General features: G+C 46.4%; 1 protein-coding gene across 4 annotated transcripts in view; it reads left to right on the forward strand.

Moving 5' to 3' along the window:
* Positions 1-18,914, forward strand: part of LOC144696397 (synaptotagmin-A) — a 518,026-nt gene that overhangs the window by 477,981 nt on the left and 21,131 nt on the right. For 3 of the 4 annotated variants that reach the window (XM_078567636.1, XM_078567638.1, XM_078567637.1), the window contains 4 exons: positions 2,977-3,102; positions 6,274-6,441; positions 8,452-8,619; positions 16,125-16,242. In XM_078567636.1, the coding sequence (XP_078423762.1) occupies positions 2,977-3,102; positions 6,274-6,441; positions 8,452-8,619; positions 16,125-16,242 (580 nt within the window). The remainder of the gene's footprint in view (positions 1-2,976; positions 3,103-6,273; positions 6,442-8,451; positions 8,620-16,124; positions 16,243-18,914) is intronic. The other variant, XM_078567640.1, reaches the window with a different exon arrangement.

The raw sequence follows: 18,914 nt of genomic DNA on the forward strand, positions 1-18,914 counted from the left end.
GATCCCTGACATCTTCCAGGGACCACACAGGATGCAGGGTTGGCTCCTCGGGGGCAAGGGCTACCCACAAAGGACGTGGCTGATGACGCCCATGCAGCAGCTTCAGACTCCTGCTGATAGAGGGTACAACAAGGCTATACTGCAACCCAAGCTTTGGTAGAACACTTGTGAGCATTTTGGAAAAGTGTTTAATACCCGTGCCCACATTGTGCAACTACATCTTCTTCACTTTCCTTACACTGTCGCTATGTCTTGGTGCTCCCATAACATCCACAACAGAGGGGGAGGCAGCCTGCTCTCTGCTATGCCCTATTGTTGTGATGACCTTGGCGGGCATCCTCTGGAGGGCCGAGACCTGGAGGGCCACGGCCTGCTTTAGGGGTCCTTCTGTGGGCCAGTTGCACCCATCCCGGCCTGCGGAGCTGGAGCTGGAGCTGAAGGGGTCACAAGAAGAGGGGATTCGGATGGACCAGGCACTCCTGGAGTCATATGGGTGGATGGCCCCGGGGAGTTGACCTGCTAGTCCTCCTCCCTATGGGTGCCTGAGGGCCCCTGGCTGACTCCTTGAGGAGAAGGGGCAGCTGGAGTGGGATCGAGCTACCTTGACCCCCTCCCACGTTGACACTCCCACGTTGACACTGATGGATGCCACCAAGGGTGTCAGCGATGGAGTGCAGTTCATGCAATAGTGCAGAATCGATGCCTTGGACCAAGATCGCAATGGCGGCTGCCATTTCACCAGTGTTGACCTTGGTGTGCCGGCATGCCAGCGCTATTCCCTCAGACTGAAGGTGGACGGAGTCCTCCATCATGCCTCGCAATCTAAGGAGTGCAGCTTGCATCCTTTCCTAATGTTCCCTTGACTATCACTGAAACTCCAACAACTGATTTAAGAACGAGTCCAGAGGCTCCTCAGCTGACTTGGACTCAGCAGATTCCTGGCCCCCAGCAGTCCTCCGACTGCAGGGAACCTAGAATGTCCCTGCCTCCATCTGCTGTGGATCAGACAGTGCGCTGTATTCACCAGATTGTGATCCTGAGGCTACTCTAGAACTAGGTCCCACTGAGGTGTGTATCTCTGTGCTGGTGGAGGGTGTGAGTGTGCGCTGTGACAGGTCTTCAATGTGACTCCCCTCAGCTTCCTCATCTGAGGTTTCCTCAGGGCTGTAGTCGAAGGCCGGGCTCGGGCCTAACCCCGGCAGCTTTCCAGAGGAAGGAAGGAGAGATGATTAGTGCCTGACAGGTGACTGTATAACAGGAGACGTCACTCTCAGTACGGTTGTCTGATGGATGTTGTGGTGCAGGATCCTCACTTGGTTGAGCGCCGCCGACCTCACCGTCAGCGCGGGCACGGTCCACATCCTCGCCGGCCAGCTGGATGGATCTACTCTCAAAGCAAGAAAGGACCTTGATCTCAGCAACTCCTCCACCGGTCTGGGATCTCTTTTTTATTGTGAGCCAGCTTGTCCTACGTGAAGACAGATGGAGAGAGTGTGAGGAAGACGCTTGCGAACACAGATGACAAGGATGCCTGGCGTGTGTGGGTGGCGAGTGGAGCCCTGGACTGGACAAGGACACAAGCTCCAGAGGAGATGAGGCCAGATGGAGATGTGAGGGTGTGGTGAGAGTGAGCGGTGATGTCTTTAGAGGCGGCAGCTTTCCTAAGCTGAGAGAGTGTGAACATTGTGCAGGGGCACCCTTTAAGTATGGCGCCCAGAGTTAAGGAGCTCTGAGGTCACAGCAGGCCAGGTGAATCAAAGGCTGCCCACCAGCGATACGGTGTGATCCCTGTGGATTACTGATTACTTCAGCTGGGAGCGCACAATGTGGTGTAAATTCCCTCCATTGCAATAGGCCGATGCGACACCAATTTTTATGCCCACTTTGCCGATTTCAGGGAAAATCCCGGCCATTGTCTTTAGAGTAAATTAAAACTCAGGTGACTGACTTTGAGCTACAGTTTGGAAATCTGAAACTCTCTCCCCCAAAGAGCTGATGAGTCCGTGGGTCAATTGAAAATTTCTAAACTGTGAGTAATAGATTTTTGTTAGGTAAGGGTATCAAGGGTTACAGAACCAAGGCCAGTAAATGGAGTTAAGATACAAATCAGTGATGATTAAATTGGATGATGAAGCAGGGTCACTTGGCTGAATGACATCCTCCTGTTCTATGTTTCAAACAGGAGGTAGCCCAAATCATATCACATAGAGGCCACAACTTGTGTATTTAACAATACACATAATGGATTGGTTTTAATCTTGCCAGAGACTGAGACCCTCATTGTTATTGTAAAATTGCATATAAGGGAAATGCAAAGTTATACTCTTGATCAGTGAAAGACATCGATTATCCTGAAATCTCAAGTTGGTTTGAAGCTAAGAATTCGGAACTGGAGCAGTATTTAGGAACAACTTGTGCTTTATTCAAATAAATAAATAAATGCATTTACCAGCTTGAATCATTAATAAAAAGCCCAAACTGAAACCTTTCTCAGAGCAAAATCTACTTTGCTGTAATTTTGGATCAAGGGAAAAGCAACATTAGAGTTGCACTAATCTGACATTGTTTACTGTTACTGCATGTAATGTTGGCTGAATTCTGCTAAACTAGTATCATCTTGCCTGTTATCAGCATGTTCTATTTACAATTTTCATATTAGGATCTCATCTATAGACCTGAATTTGGTTAAGTACCATGTTGACATGCTAGACAGCTTTAGATGATGCTTGCAAATTTAAAGTACTTGCCTGTGATACTCTGAGATTGTGCACTTTACACAAGCTGTCTGTTGGTTTGAAAACCTCCCAGTAGCCATAATAAAGCAAAGCTATACTTTGTGCCTGGGCTAATGAAGATTAAATCATCTACTGCCTGCTTGTAATAGCTTTTCAGTAGAGCCAGAGATTGACTCCCTACCTATGAATCTCCATCAAATTGAACAAGCAATGCATTCTAACATGCCTATCCTGCTCACAGCCTCTGAAGGATGATGATGAAGATGTAGAGACTGGCCTAACCGCAGATGGGAAGGAAGAAGAGAAGGAAGAGGAGAAACTCGGGAAGCTTCAGTTTTCCTTGGATTACGACTTCCAGAACAATCAGGTGTGGTGAGAATCCTCTAAAATATGAGAAAAGAAAATGGCAGATTTTATTTCTACCTGTGGCACGATGTTGAAACGTTAGTCTCTCAACAAAACCATCAAATTAACAATTGCAGTGAGCAGGTTGTTTATTTTGCCTCAAGTAAGATTTTATTCCCGTCTTAGTTTGTCGTACACCGTAGTGTAAATAGAACAATGGCTCTGGAAACCCGAACCTCAATCTTAGACTTTCAGTTGCATGCTAAGAGAACAGCCATCCTAGCCCAGTCAATACACCCTGTTAACCTCCGTGACTTCCTTAGGTAGAATAATGTGTAATCAAATCATTCAGGCCCCACTGCAGCAAACAAATCGACGTGTACATGAAACACTGAAGTCTAAATCCTGGCACCAGATTGGAGAGGCCTGAGTACCATCCTAATTTCATCCTCGGGACTCGTCATAATAATTCAGGCTAGTTTCAGGCACCAATCAAGTGCGTCGATGCATCCATCCAAATGGGGCTCTAACCATTGGCTTGTGCTTAGGCCGATGAGAAAGAGGGTTGGGCAGGTGGGCCGAAGGATGTGGGGGAGGGGAGAAGGCAGGATGAGGATGGGTCTCTTTGGGGTGGAAGATATCGGTTTGAGACCGGACTGTCTGGTTTTTAGCCAGTCTAGCCACTGCCTGATACCGAATGGCTCTATATCTGATACTTGGTGCTGTAGTTGCTTTCATTGGCTGTCCCTCAATTCGAGGATGACATCTACGCAAGGTCAGAAGTTTCTGCTCTGGGTCTTCATGTGACTGAACAGGCCAGTTCTCGACCCACAGGTCATTGGGCAGATGGGGTAGGACATTCCACGAGGTAGTGGTATCCGGATAGCAGGATTTACTTCCTTTCCTTTCCTTCTGTTCCGCTGCTCTACCTCATCACTGAGGTGTTTGGACTCAAAGTGTGATGCAGCTTGATAGACAGGTTGTTGTGAATTTGAACAAACTCCTCCAGTCATTAATGTCAATGCTGCCGCACTTCAAAGAGAACATCCGGGTGTCTTTGCAGCATTTTCTTGGTCCTCCCCTGGAATGTTGCCACATGGGAGTTGAAAAAATCAGGGCCTGGCAGGGGAGGTATTTTTCAGCCCTCGGGACACAGCGTTCAGTCCATCGAAGCTGATTTTGCCTGAATGCTGGTGGTGTGCCTTAGTGCACTTACCTCAGTGAGGCACCAGCAGGGGTGTGTGCTCATTCCTTTCCCTTTGCAGCAGCCTAAACCCGGCTGGGACACAAAAAAACCGGCTGTTTTTCATATTCCCCCCACCAACCCCCACCCACCCACCCACCCACCGTTGTCTCTGGAACCCGGATGAATCTCTGCACATGATGACATCACCCTCGTACTTGATGATGTCATCCGGGCGTCTCCAGCGATGACCACCCTAGGTCTCTTCCTTCTAATTTCCACCATATTTCTGAGAGTTGCGGGTCTTTCTTCGGAATCAGCAACCCTGTTAAGGAGCCACCCACCGCACCCCACCCTCCCCCGACCTCAAGAGGCCTCTTAAAACCCAGGTTTGCAAAACACAAGCACCCAACTAATGTAACCAATTTTACAAGGACCAGGTCAGAAGTTTCAGCCGGCCAGCAAGACTGCCGCCGGAAAGGAACCCGACCCAATTAATCAGAGGCTTGAATGCCTGATGTAGATTGGGCACCATTGCATCCACTGTTTGCCCAATATTGAACTTGGGCCTCAAAGTCTTCTTAACTTTCCCTGAAATCCCCTTTCCAATGAGCTCAGAAAAGCAGCGATGTGTGATACGGCACCATCGAAAGTGTTAGTGCAGTCATTAATACTTTAAGGAAACTAAGGCATTTACTCCTAACAGACCTAAAGCAGGATAGATTCTCTTCGCTAACTGATCATTCCACTGCAGAACCATCCAATAATAGAAACATTCAGAGCAGCCGACAGATCTCATCTGTCTCCTGGAATGTATTGCAAAGTAGTGGAAATGGGTTTGCATGTATTTTCTGAAACCTCTTGTGTTACTGTCAGTCTCTCGGGTACATTAATGAAGTGCATTTTTGTTCCAATGTGGACCTCGAGCCATTTCACTTCAGGTTTTTAACAAAGGAAGGAAAGCACCATATAAGGTCTGTAATGCCCCAAGGAGAATATACAATCCAGGAGCTGAAATTAGTTCAATGTTTAAAAATACAACTCAGTGCCACTTATATTAGAGTGGCTGAGGGAGGGAGGGCTCTATGGAATGCACCAGTAAAGCACAGTTAATTTTCATGCAAGGTTTCATTCATTTTTAAGCAAACTGAATACAAAGAAATATTGGTCATGGATTAAATCTGCAGTTAATTTTCCGACACAAATTGATAGTTAACTCCTACGGAAAATAAGATTTGGTTGAGTTAGACAGCTGTCACTCAAAATAGCATGACATCAATTTTAATAGGTAATTAGTTTATGATTTGGAATTGCTTTTGTTAGTTTGGTTTATTAGCAGACAAGATTGTTGCTCGTTAATCTGTACCAGTGATTGGACTTAAATTCCAAATCCATGGGAGAACCTTTGATTGAAACAACCGAGTATTTATACCGCTAAGGTCCAAATATAAACAAGATGGAAGGTGCCGGCGGCTGAGGTATTTCCCGAAGGAAAGGCTCTCAACCTCATTCCCAGAAATATTGGGGCTCATTTTGCTGCAGTGAGAACCTGCGCCTATATTAATTCCTGGTCCAGCGATGCCTTGACTCTAAAATTCTCGCCTTTGAGTTCGAATCCCTCCAAGGCCCTCATTCCTCCCTATCTGTGTAATGGCCCCTGGCCCTACAACCGTCTGGAATTTCCTCACTCCTCCAACTCTGGCCTCTTGCGCATCCCCGGACACCCACACTTCATCATTGGTGGTCATATATCCAGCTCCCTAGGCCCCAAACTCTGGAATTTCCTCCCCAGCCCTCTCCCCCCTCACTCTCTTCAGACGCGTTTTAGCGCTTATCTCTTTGACTGAGCATTTGGTCACTTGTTCTAATACCTTTTTATGGGCTTGTAGTGACTCTGTGTCTGTTGATGCTCATGTGTAGTGCCTTGGGACATTTTTACAACATTAAAGGCGCTTTATAAATGCAAATTGTTGTTGTTGTTGAATACCCTCTTTTGTGTCGTACTAACAGCTTATAGTGGGGATTATTCAAGCTGCTGAACTTCCCGCTCTAGATATGGGAGGAACGTCCGATCCTTACGTGAAGGTGTTCCTACTGCCGGACAAGAAGAAGAAATATGAAACAAAAGTTCACCGGAAGACACTGAATCCAGTTTTCAACGAATCCTTCATCTTCAAGGTAACGTCTTGGTTCAGGGTCTCAGCAAGTCTAAATCACCAAGTGAGAGTTGCCCTTCGGTCCCTTACCCTGGGGTCTGGACATTGGACGGAATTTTACGGCCCTGTCGCAGTGGGGGGGGCGGGGCCAGGAAATTTGACAAGCGGTTTTTAAAGTCCATTGGCTTTGATGGGACTGGAAAATCCTGTGAGCAGGAGGTGGCGTAAAATCCCGTTCCTCCTTTGGCTCAGACCGGATGGCGCATCTGAACAATGATTGCCCTGTATTAACAGCACAACAAACAGGCCATTCGGCCCAAGTGCTCTGTGCTGTTCTTTATGCTCCACGCAAACCTCCTCCCACCCGTGTTCATCTAACTCCATCGCTCTATCTTTCTATCCCTTTCTCCCTCATATGCTTATCCAGTTTCCCCTTAAATACACCTGTGCTGTTCATCTCAATCGCTTCCCAAATTCCCCATTGGATTTATTAGCGATTATCTTAAATTTACGGCCTCTAGTTCTGTTTACCTCTGCAGGTGGATCCACCTGTTCGAGCAGAGAAACAGCCCACGTTCTTCAGATTCTCATAGCACCCACTTCCACTGTCAGCCAGAAGAGGGGAATTGATGCATTTAAGGTGACTCTAGATAAACACACGAGGGAAATATAAAACTAGACCCATGAATATCAAGATAGTCACTGTTAGGAACGACGTATAGCATTAAGTTTAATTTATATTTTGTAATTGGGTGTTAAGAAAGGTGAAACCTGGTTTTAGTTTCATTTAGAAGTTTTTGTGAGCTGGGTGCCGGGAAGTCTGGGGCCCTGTTTGTGTACATGCATTTTTAATGAGGTTTTACAACTCTTGAAGTAAAGAGATGGGTTACCGAGTGGTTAGTAGTTTAATGAAGTTTTAAAAATTTATATAGAAAAAGCTGTGTTGCTGCCTAGCAACAGAGGTCCAGAGACACACACACAGAAATAGAGAAACACAGAAGGGCGGTCAGTTAGTGTGTGTATACCAGAGAATGCAGGCAGGAGGTCTAATCTCTCTAATAGGAAGTCCTGCAAACCTGCTGGGGATAAAAGCAAAACACTCTGAAGCTCTGAAGAAGAGTCATACGGACTCAAAACATTAACTCTGTTTCTCTCTCCACAGATGCTGCCAGATCTGCTGAGTTTTTTCCAGCATTTTCTGTTTTTATTTTATGTCTGCTGGGGAACTGAGTTTATGGAACTCATATGTTTGCTGTGGAGTTAAAATAACAATGAGTTTAGATTGTGTTTTTTGGGTGTCTCAGGGAGAGATACCAGCTGAAGAAAAGCACCTAGTGACTGTTCAGAAGTCCGCCTGAAGAAAATTGTTTGAAACTGAGCTAACCCAAGCAATAAACTTTGGTGTTGAGACAGTGGTAACTCTTCACTGGGGTCTTTTGTCTAAGAGGTTTGCTGGGATAAAAGGAATAGCATGAGTTTGAATCATTTTTTGGTATCGGTATTGAAATCTTTCCAACCTTTTTGTCTTGTGTAATATTGTTCATTTTTGCTTGTTTAATAAATGTTTTATTCTATGTTATAACAGTACACTGGCAGACTCTTGTGAATGTGCTCAGTAACTGACCGCCACAGATTCTAAAACTAAACAAAGTTAGGACCTACAATGCCAAATTTGACTCTGGGATCTGACTTGTCCAACATCAGCCATCGACATAACAGTCACCAATAAATCCAACAGAGAATTCAAGAGAAACTTCTTTACCAAGAGAGTGGTTAGAATATGGAACTCCCTGCTGCAGGGAGTACTTAAAGCAAATAGTTCTAAGAGAAAGCATGAGGGAGAAAGAACCAAAAGGACGTGTTGATAGGATGAGATGGAGTCAAGTGGAAGGAGACTCATGTGGAGCATAAACAGTAATATGGAACAACTGGGGCTGGATGTACACCTGTTGTCTGTGTGTTGTACATTCTATCTAATTCAATGTAATGATGTGAACTTTTCGTTCAGGTGAAGTATTTTTGATTTCCTCAGATTCCATACTCAGAACTAGGAGGAAAAAATCTGGTGATGGCAGTTTACGACTTTGACCGATTCTCCAAGCACGATGTCATTGGGGAGGTGAAAGTACCAATGAATACAGTGGACTTCGGCCATGTAACCGAGGAGTGGAGGGACCTGCAAGGAGCTGAGAAAGAGGAGGTTGGTGTTCTGAATTTCATACTGACATCACATGGAATCTGGCTGTGCCCAAATTGATAATGAATTCCAATTCGCCCAATCTCTCAAAGCTTAGCAATTCAGTCATTTATAAAATATTTGACTGGATTTTGCGATGATAATGATGTGAAACTCTCAGTGTTCACTCTCATTACTCCACTGAAACTGACAGCAACTTCTGGAGTCTATACATGAACAGAACAACGCGTAAATCCATAAGATGCTGTCTTTGAGTCTATGTTCCTCCAGAGGGTGAACTTATGAGATTCCCCCATCTGTAACCCTAAGCAATCAGTGAATTGTCAAAATCTTCCACTTTTACACTGTTAGTGTTGCGAGCTGCACAGAGAAAACATTAACACATGCTCGACTGCAAGAAGCCATTGTTGAATTAACTTCATTTACACCTCCCCAACAGAAACAGAGAGGCAGCAGAGAGGCAGCTGTAATTTATCACACCTGCTCCCCACTAAAAAAATCCCAAGTTATTCATTAAAATGTAAAATAGTGCATGTATATAATCGGATATTGCAGAAAAAAAGAGACATGCTGTTGAAGGTTTTCACCTTACACGCATCAGGACAGACAAGAATGCCAAATTTCAAAGGGAGCACCAATTTATTTTGCATAAGAACAGCATGCAGATTGGTTCGCAAGTCAACTCTGATTGGTTGAGGCGGTGCCATAGAGAATACACCAGGGAACTATTGTCCTATATGCTTTTGTTTGATTCATAAAAGGCACAATACCTGGACATGTTCCTTTTGCCTGCAGAGGACAGGTCCGTGAGTAAGAATACATATAGCTTCTAGCATGTATAAGTGAGCCACATTGTGAGCCTGACTGATTATCAGTGTAGCTATTAACGCACTCAGTTTTGTTCAGCAAGTGCTGCCCAATCATGGAATCACATCGAGCAGTAGGTATTTTGTTTTGGGTTTTGAAAGCATGGGCAAACACTTTTTTTAATTAAATAGGAGCTTGGTGAGCCTATAGTTTCTCATGGGCCCACGTGTTGCCATTTTAAATGCAATCAGAGTTGACTGACCAACCAATCAGCACCCTTTTCTCCTGCAATAAAATTGTGGTAATCATTTGAAATTTGGCATTCTTGTGTTTGTCCTGATGAATACAAAGCAAAAAGCTTCAGCAACGTTTCCTTCTTTCCAACAAGTTCAAGTCCTGTACTCCCAAAGAAGTGATTGGTCCAGATCTTCTGGACTTCGAATTATCAGAGACCGGACATACCACCAAAACGCGCAACAGGACCCCACAGAAGTCCCAACACACCGACTCCATGGGAGTTGCCCAGGAGGTTTGAACTTCCGATGGCCAATTCCCCTGCTCCCTGGGACCCTCCGATAAAGTCGGCAAGTCTGAGTGAGAGTTGGAGGCTTTGGACGGTTTGACTTACTTACCTGGATAGTTACCCAGGAAATGTTAGACAGAAAAGTCCTAGTCTAACTCCTGGGTAACTGAGACCCCCCGACACACCGCCACCAACCCCCAAAAATTGTGATATAAATGCAAGTTCTTTCTTATTTTACCTGACAGCCTCAGTAACCCCTCAGAGTGAGAGTCCAACTGGGCTGGAAACACACGAAAACAGGACGTTGCCATGTCCGTCTGGTTGTGTAGGTCCCGGGGAGCTCAGAGTTCATGACAGTGTCAGTTTTTTTTTAATAGCATATGAACTAGGAGCAGGAGTGGGCAATTCAGCCCCTCGAGCCTGTCCCGCCATTCATTACGATCATGGCTGATCTCATTTCAGCCTCAACTCCAATTTCCCACCCTCTCCCCATAACCTTTCAACCTGTTACCCATTAAAAATCTGTCTATCTCCTCCTTAAATTCATTCAGCGTCCCGGCATCCACTGCACTCTGAGGTAGTGAATTCCACAGATTCACGACCCTTTGAGAAAAGTAACGATTGCGTTCAGGTGGGTGGGGGGAAGGGGGTGGGCAATGGTGGTCACATGACCTCAGTAATCCATTCAGTCCAGTGATTGTGATAAACTTGGATGATTGGATAAGTTGTTCAAAAAAAAAACACTCATGATCTTTGGCTTTATAAATAAAGGCCCAGGATTCAAAACATGGAAGTGATGGTAAACCTTTATAACCACACCATGCATTTATATAGCACTCTTAAAATAGTAAAACACCCCCCAAGGTGTTTCACAAGATGATCCTACCACACAAAATTAGGAAAGGTGACTAGAAGGTTGGTCAAAGAGATAGGTTTTAAGGAGCATCATAAAGGAAAAGAGGTGGAGAATTTTTGGGAGGGAATTCCAGAGCTTAGGGCCAAGACAGCTGAGGCACAGCCTCCAGTAGTAAAGGAAAGAAAAATGGGGATGATCAAGTTTTTTTTTATTCATTCATGGGATGTGGGCATCGCTGGCTAGGCCAGCATTTATTACCCACCCCTAATTACCCTTGTTCAGAGGGCAGTTGAGTCAACCACAATGCTGTGGGTCTGGAGTCACACGTAGGCCAGACCAGGTAAGGACAGCAGATTTCCTTCCCTAAAGGACATTAGTGAACCAGATGGGTTTTTACAACAATCGACAATGGTTTCATGGTCATTGTCAGACTTTTAGTTCCAGATTTTTTTATTGAATTCAAATCTCACCATCTTCCATGGCGGGATTTAAACCCGGGTCCCCAGTGCAATACCCTGGCTCTCTGGATTATCAGTTCAGTGACGATACCACTACACCATCACCTCCCTGTAAGTGGGCAAAATCAGAGGAGTGCAAAGATCTCCAAGGGTTGTAGAACTGGGAGCAAATGCAGGACAGTGAACACGGGTGGGGGGGCGGGTGGATGCGGGGGGATGGGGGGATGCGGGAGGGGGCTTGATAGGTTAAAGGAACGTGGTGCAAATTAGGATAAATCACTGTTTGACTTCAGCTGAATTAATTATTGAACATTATTATTATGAAATTATGAACATTATTAAGTAACATCCACACCACACAAGTGCCAGGCAATGACCAACCTCAACAACAGAGAATCCAATCATCTCCCCTTAGCATTCAGTGGAATTCCCATCACTGAATCCCCCACTACAAACATCCTGGGGGTTACCATTTACCAGAAACTGAACTGGACTAGCCATGTAAATACTGTGGCTACAAGAGCAGGTCAGAGGCTGGGAATTCTGCAATGAGTAACTCACCTCCTGGCCCCCCAAAGCCTGTCCACCATCTACAAGGTACAAGTCAGGAGTGTGATGAAATACTTTTCACTTGCCTGGATGAGTGCAGCTCCAATAACACTCAAGAAGCTTGACACCATCCAGGACAAAGCAGCCCACTTGATTGGCACCACATCCACAAACATTCACTCCCTCCACCACCGACGCACAGTAGCAGCAGTGTGTACCATCTACAAGATGCACTGCAGGAATTCACCAAGGCTCCTTAGGCAGAACCTTCCAAACCCACGACCACTACACCTAGAAGGACAAGGGCAGCAAATGCATGGGAACACCACCACCTGGAAGTTCCCCTCCAGGTCACTCACCATCCTGACTTGGAAATATATCGTTGTTCCTTCACTGTCGCTGGGTCAAAATTCTGGAACTCCCTCCCTAACAGCACTGTGGGTGTACCTACATCAAATAGACTGCAGTGGTTCAGAAAGGCATCTCACCACCACCTGCTCAAGGGCAATTAGGGATGGGCAATAAATGCTGGCCTAACCAGCAAAGTCCATGTCCCGTTAAAGAATTTTTTTTAATTGTGTCCAATTCAGGTAGCGCACTTTAGGATGCAGGGGAGATTTACCAGAATCTGACACTGAGATCTATTGGCCATCTTGAGTCAAGCATTATAGTGAAGTGCTCAAACCATCCAGTGTGGAGCCTGTGAGCTTTGTACCAAAGCCATGGATCGAAACCTTTTCCTGACCTTCTACAGTCCTCTGTTGCAGACGGCATTGGCACGTATCATTGGGTTAGTTAAGTTTGTCCAGTGATGGATCATGAGTAGCAACACTCCCTCATAGGATTATATAAAGGAATTTGGAGAATTTCTCAGAGTTTGTCCTGAAACTGCTCATTTTTTTTGTTTATATTGTCCAGAAGTTGCCGTTTTTCCTGATCAGAGAGGTTATGCACAAGGATTCACCAACTACTTAATAAATTAAGGAAAGCTCTGTTGATCCTTCTGTGTCTGTATGTGAACACAGTGCTATCCTGATATAATCCACTGACAATAAAATATAGGCAAGCTCACTGACTTTTTTTTGTCCTATAATTAATAAGCCTCTCAGATTGAATTTCATTTTGCATTTTTACAATCGCCCTGTTCAATCAGTCAGAAGCATCCTACAGGATATAGATCAGATCAACATCCTCATTGTCACGGGCAGTATTTTTTGCATGCGTCTTTGACAAAAATTAATTTTGTTTTATGCAAGCGGTTGCGCAAGCTGGGCGTGACATTGAGAAATATCGTCAGCCAAGACCAAAGCGAACCAAGTAACAAAATCAAATGAGATGGGTCATTGGAGCAGAGCGACAGACTGCAGGCACTTGAAGGAGAGTGGGAGGGAGAGAGAGAGGGGTGGGGGGGAGGGGAGAGATAAAGGGGAAAAGGGAAAGGGAGAGAAAAGGACGGAAAGAGAGAAAAGGAAATGGAAAGAGAGAGAGAGAATAAAAGAGAGATAGAAACGAAGCTGGAACATAGCTCCTGTGGAAGGTTTAAGGAAATGCTTGGGCATTGTCAGATTGAGTCTGGGAACAGTTTGCCCTATGGGGACCTCATGAAGAGGTTTGGTCCGGGAGCTGTAGCATCAATTTCAGGTGTTCCAATCTCCCAGGGTTTGTCCGTTCCTCACTGACCGGGTCTTGTACTGACTGGCCGGCTCCGAGGGAAGTTAACACTGCAGCCAGGCTGGTGTGGAATCAAAACAGAAAATGCTGGAAAAACTCAGCAGATCAGGCAGCATCTGTTTTTTTTTATCTGTTCATGGGATGTGGGTGTCACTGGCTAGGCCAGCACTTATTACCCATCCCTAATTGCCCTTGTTCAAAGGGCACTTTTTTTTTAAGAGTCAACCACTTTGCTGTGGGTCTGGTGTCACATGTAGGCCAGACCAGGTATGCATGGCAGATTTCCTTCCCTGAAGGAAATTAATGAATCAAAGGGGTATTTACAACAATCGTCAATGGCTTTGTGGTCATCATCAGACTTTTAATTCCAGATTTTTTTTTATTGAATTCAAATTTCACCACCTGCCTTGGTGGGACAGGAACCCGGGCCCCCAGAGCATTACCCTGGGTCTCTGGATTACTAGCCCAGTGACAATACCACAATGTCATCACCCACCCTCTATCCCCATGGAGAGAGAAACAGAGTTAACGTTTCAAGTCCAATATGACACTTCATCAAAACTTCTTGGTGTGGGGATGGTTTTCATATAGATACACATATATATATCATATAGATAGACATATTACAGGAAGGACGTAATAGCTCTGGAGAGAGTGCAAAGGAGGTTCACAAGAATGTTGCCAGGGTTAGAAAAGTGTAGCTACGAGGAGAGATTGGATAGGTTGACGTTATTTTCCTTAGAACAAAGAAGGCTGAGAGGTGACTTGATTGAGGTGTACAAAATTATGAGGGGAATAGATAGAGTGGACAGGTTAAAATTGTTTCCCTTGATGGGGAATTCTAGAACCAGGGGACATATGCAGCTTCCAGGGGAGGGACCTGTGGGAGGAGAGACGCAGGAACGAGGGGGGCAGGGCCAGCAGGAAGTCCAAGGCAGAAAGGGCCAGAATTCTGTGCAAGTAACTCACCTCCTGACTCTGCAAAGCCTGTCCACCATCGACAAGGTGCAAGGTGCAAGTCAGGAGTGTGATGGAATATTCCCCACTTGCCTGAATGAGTGCAGCTCCCACAACACTTAAGAAGCTGGACACCGTCCAGGACAAAGCAGCCCACTTGATTGGCACCACATCCACAAACATTCACTCCGTCCACCACTGATGCACAGTAGCAGCAGTGTGTACCATCTACAAGATGCACTGCAGGAATTCACCAAGGCCCCTTAGACAGCACTTTCCAAACCCACAGCCACTGCCATCTAGAAGGACAAGGGCAGCATATAGTTGGGAAAACCACCATCTGGAAGTTCCCCTCCAAGCTGCTTACCATCCTGACTTGGAAATATATCGCAGTTCCTTCACTGTCGCTGGGTCAAAATCCTGGAACTCCCTTCCTAACAGCACTGTGGGTGTACCTACACCACATGGACTGCAACGTTCAAGAAGGTAGCTCACCACCACCTTCTCAAGGGCAACTAGGGATGGGCAATAAATGCTGGCCCAGCCAGCGAAACCCACTGAGTTCAAATGTCCCCACTGAATGCATGCGCCCCCCATGTGTGAATCATCCCCCATCCCCCTCCCACCACCGGCAAAATTCGATCTGTTGAAAATGGGAAGCAGGACCTCCACATCCAGATCCCACCCCTCATTTTTGAAGACCCGTAGAGTCTCCCTGACTCTGTGAAAATCTGGGCCACGGACTCGCACACGGCAAATGATAGAGAAGGTTGGATGGAGAGGCCTATTGGCCAGAACAGCCCACCGCTCCTAATATAGCACCGTGGGGTGTACTGGATCCTGCAGCGTGTTATATGGTGTCCTGGTTTAGCGTCTCGTCCAAAAAAAAGGCACCTCTGCCAGTGTAGCACTTCCGTGATGCTTATGTTGTCTGCTCATGTTGAGGAATTAGGTTTGAATCAGTGAAGCTGTAACTCAGGCGAGACTGGAACCAGCTGAGCCACTGATACCACCTCAAATTTTACCATTCCAAATATGGAAATGTGCCATTAGAATTAAATACATGAATTTATGGAGCTTAAAAAAATTGCATTTCTTCCATGTTCTCTTTGTGTTTTACGGCCAGTGAAGTACTTTTTGAAACATGGTTATTGTTATGATATCGGGATAAGTATTGGCAGGGCACTGGAGGTTACACCACTGCTCTTCTGCAGAGGTGTTCTCTTTTACGTCTGCTAGAGAGGGCCGGCAGTACCTTCGTTTAACGCACAGGACTCACTCAGTGCTGTGCCCAGAATGGCAGCCTGAATTACCTGGTCAAGTTTCTGGAGTGGGACTTAACCCACAGCCTCCTGACTCAGAGGCGAGGGAGAGAGCGCTATCCTTAAAACTAACGTGCAGAGGTGCAATAAGTGGCCAAATTTGGAAGTGTGTAGAGATCTCAGAGGATCGTAGGGCAGCAGGAAAGGGGGGGCGGTGGGTGGGTGGGGGAGGCGAGATCATGGAGGGATTTGAAAATAAGGATGAGAATTTTAAAATCGAGGTGCGCGGACCAGGAGCTAATGTCGGTCAGTGAGCACAGGCAGAGGTGGGTGAACGGGACTTGGTACAATTGTTGCAATTCAGCGAGCAAATCGTTGGGACACTAATCAATCTGATTCTAAAACCTGTTTATTTTCATTCACAGCAAGAGAAGCTGGGGGACATCTGTTTCTCCCTTCGCTATGTCCCAACTGCTGGAAAATTGACAGTTGTCATCCTGGAGGCAAAGAACCTGAAGAAAATGGATGTGGGAGGTTTATCGGGTAGGCGAAAAGACCGGCCATTTTCTCTAAAACCGCAACATCAAAGCCTGACAGGCCACAGCACCGTAACTTTTACCGCGTGATTACTCCTGGATAAAGGGAAGGTTTAGTAGAGATTAGGATTTTCAGGAAAGACAGGCTGAGGTTGAAATGAAAAGCAGAGAAGTTATTGGACCACACGTGAATACCGTGCGCGGCACTGCAGGAGGTTTCAAAACGGTTCAGAAGGATGGCACCAGAACTGAGAGGTTATAACTATCAGGGAAGACCGAACAGATTGGGGCTCTTAAAGGGAAAACTGAGGGATGCACTGATAGAGGTTTTTATAATTATGAGAAGGTTTGGTAGGGTAGACTGAGAGAGGAGGTTTCCAATGATACGGTAGTCACGAATAAATCGATAAAAATTTCAGGTCAAACTCCTTCACCTACAGAGCAGTTTGAATGTGGAATGCATTCCCACAGCGGGTAGCTGAGGTGAACAGTATCCATACATTTCAGAGAAACTGGATAAACACATGAGGGAGATAGGAATAGAAGGAGATGCTGATTGGATGAGATGAAGGGAAATGGGAGGAGATTCGCGTGGAGCATAAACACCAAGACAAGCCATTTAGGATTGAAATGAGGAAGAAATTCTTCACACCCAGAGTACTGGAAATCTGAAATTCTCTCCCGTAAAATAATGGGGGATACTGGGGATCAACTAAAACTTTCAGCACTGAGTCGACAAAGTTTTGTTAGGTCAGGGCAGGTAGATGTGGATAAGGTACCGAGCAGCCCAGGGTTTAACTGAATGGTAGGCAGAACTGGCTGGATGGGCTGAAAGGCATCCTCCTGTTGCTAGGGTGAGGGTGGTATGAGCAAGGCACCTTTTCCTGTGCATCCATAATTTCCCTGAAGGCATTAAAAGTGTGGGACTGGAGACATATGTAGGTCAGGTCAATTAGAGCCAGTAGAACATTAGTGAGCCAGCTCCCATGGTCACTTTCCTCTAGTGTTAGATTATAAATGGCCAGGTTTATTGAACTCAGTTTCATAACTTACCATGGCCAATATCCAAAGCAGTATAACTTCCTTGTATGTGCCTGTCGCTACGTCTTTGTCTACCTATCCATCTCCCTCTGTGTGGATGTCTATCTGTCTTTCTGTTTGTCCGTACGTGTGCCTGTGTCTGTGTCTATCCATCTGTGTATGTGTCTGTCTGTCTATGTAGGTGTCTGTCTGTCCATCTCTATATGTGTCTGTGTGTGTGCCTGTTTGTTTGTCTTTCTTTCTGTGTCTTCCTGTCTGTATGTGTGTCTGTCTGTCGTTTTGTTTATTCATTCATGGGATGTGGGCATCGCTGGCTAGGCCAGCATTTATTGCCCATCCCTAATTCATCCCCCTTGTTCAGAGGGCATTTAAGAGTCAACCACATTGCTGTGGGTCTGGAGTCACATGTAGGCCAGACCAGGTAAGGGCGGCAGATTTCCTTCCCTAAAGGACATTAGTGAACCAGATGGGTTTTTACAACAATCGACAATGGCAGGATTCAAACCGGGGTCTCCTGAGCATTACCCTGGGTCTCTGGATTACTAGTCCAGCAACAGTATTACTACGCCATCATGTGTGTGCAAGCCTCTGGACTTGGTCATGTCACAGTGGCTGGACCTGCAAAGGCAAGCTCGGGAACATCAGGAAGGGATGTCCGCTGCACTCCTCAGATTGCAAGGCACAATGGAGGAGTCCGTCCACCTTCAGGCTGAGGTGATAGCGCCGGCATTGCAACGCACTGAGGTCAACACTGGCAGAATGGCGGCCGCCATAGAGACCTTGGTCCAGGACGTCATCCTGCACTGCTGCACGGGCTGAACTCCATTGCTGATGCCATAGTTGGCCTCCAACAGTGTGTACACGAGATGGGTGCTGGGCAACTCGATCTCACTCCAGCCATGTCTCCTTCCACTCACGGAGTCAGCCAGGGGCCCTCAGGAGGAGGGCCATAGGGAGGAGGATCAGCAGGTGCACACCCCGAGGCCATCCACCCAGGTGACTCCGGGAGTGACCGGTCCATCTGAATCCCCTCTTCCTGTGACCTCCGTAGACCCAGCTTCACAGGCCAAGGAGGGTGGCACTGCCACACAGCAGGACCCTGAAATCATGCCAGCGCCCTCCAGATCTTGACCCTCCAGAGGACGCCCACCAAAGTCATCACAGACAGGGCGTCACAGTCAGCAGGCTGCCCCCGCCTCCACTGTGGCTGTCCGGGGAGCACCAAGACGTAGCCGCAGGGTTAGGAAAGTTAGGTAAAAGTAGTTGCACAGCCTGGACACGGGTGTAAATCACTTGTACATAATGTTGACAATTGTAAATAAACTCCCAAGAATGTCTCCCTGCCTATGGCTCCTTGTTCTGATGAGCAGTGTTCTTGTCACTCAGATGTGAAACCTTTCTGCACAAGATAAAGGCAGGTGTCTCAGTCCAGGCCTCTTCCCTGTGTCTGTGCAGCCTTCAGACCACAGTGATGGTCCAGCCTCACACTCCCTGGACACATTACTGCTGCCTGCACCTCGGCGGTGCTGGTCATTGCTGCCAGAATGTAGTGGGCAGGTGCCACAGAGTTCTCTCATTCTCTCTGTGTGTTCTCAGCACCTTTAAAATGGGGCTGGCCCCCATCACACCAGCATCTGT

Source organism: Cetorhinus maximus, chromosome 22 (genome assembly GCF_964194155.1).
Source record: "Cetorhinus maximus chromosome 22, sCetMax3.hap1.1, whole genome shotgun sequence".
NCBI lineage: Eukaryota > Metazoa > Chordata > Chondrichthyes > Lamniformes > Cetorhinidae > Cetorhinus > Cetorhinus maximus.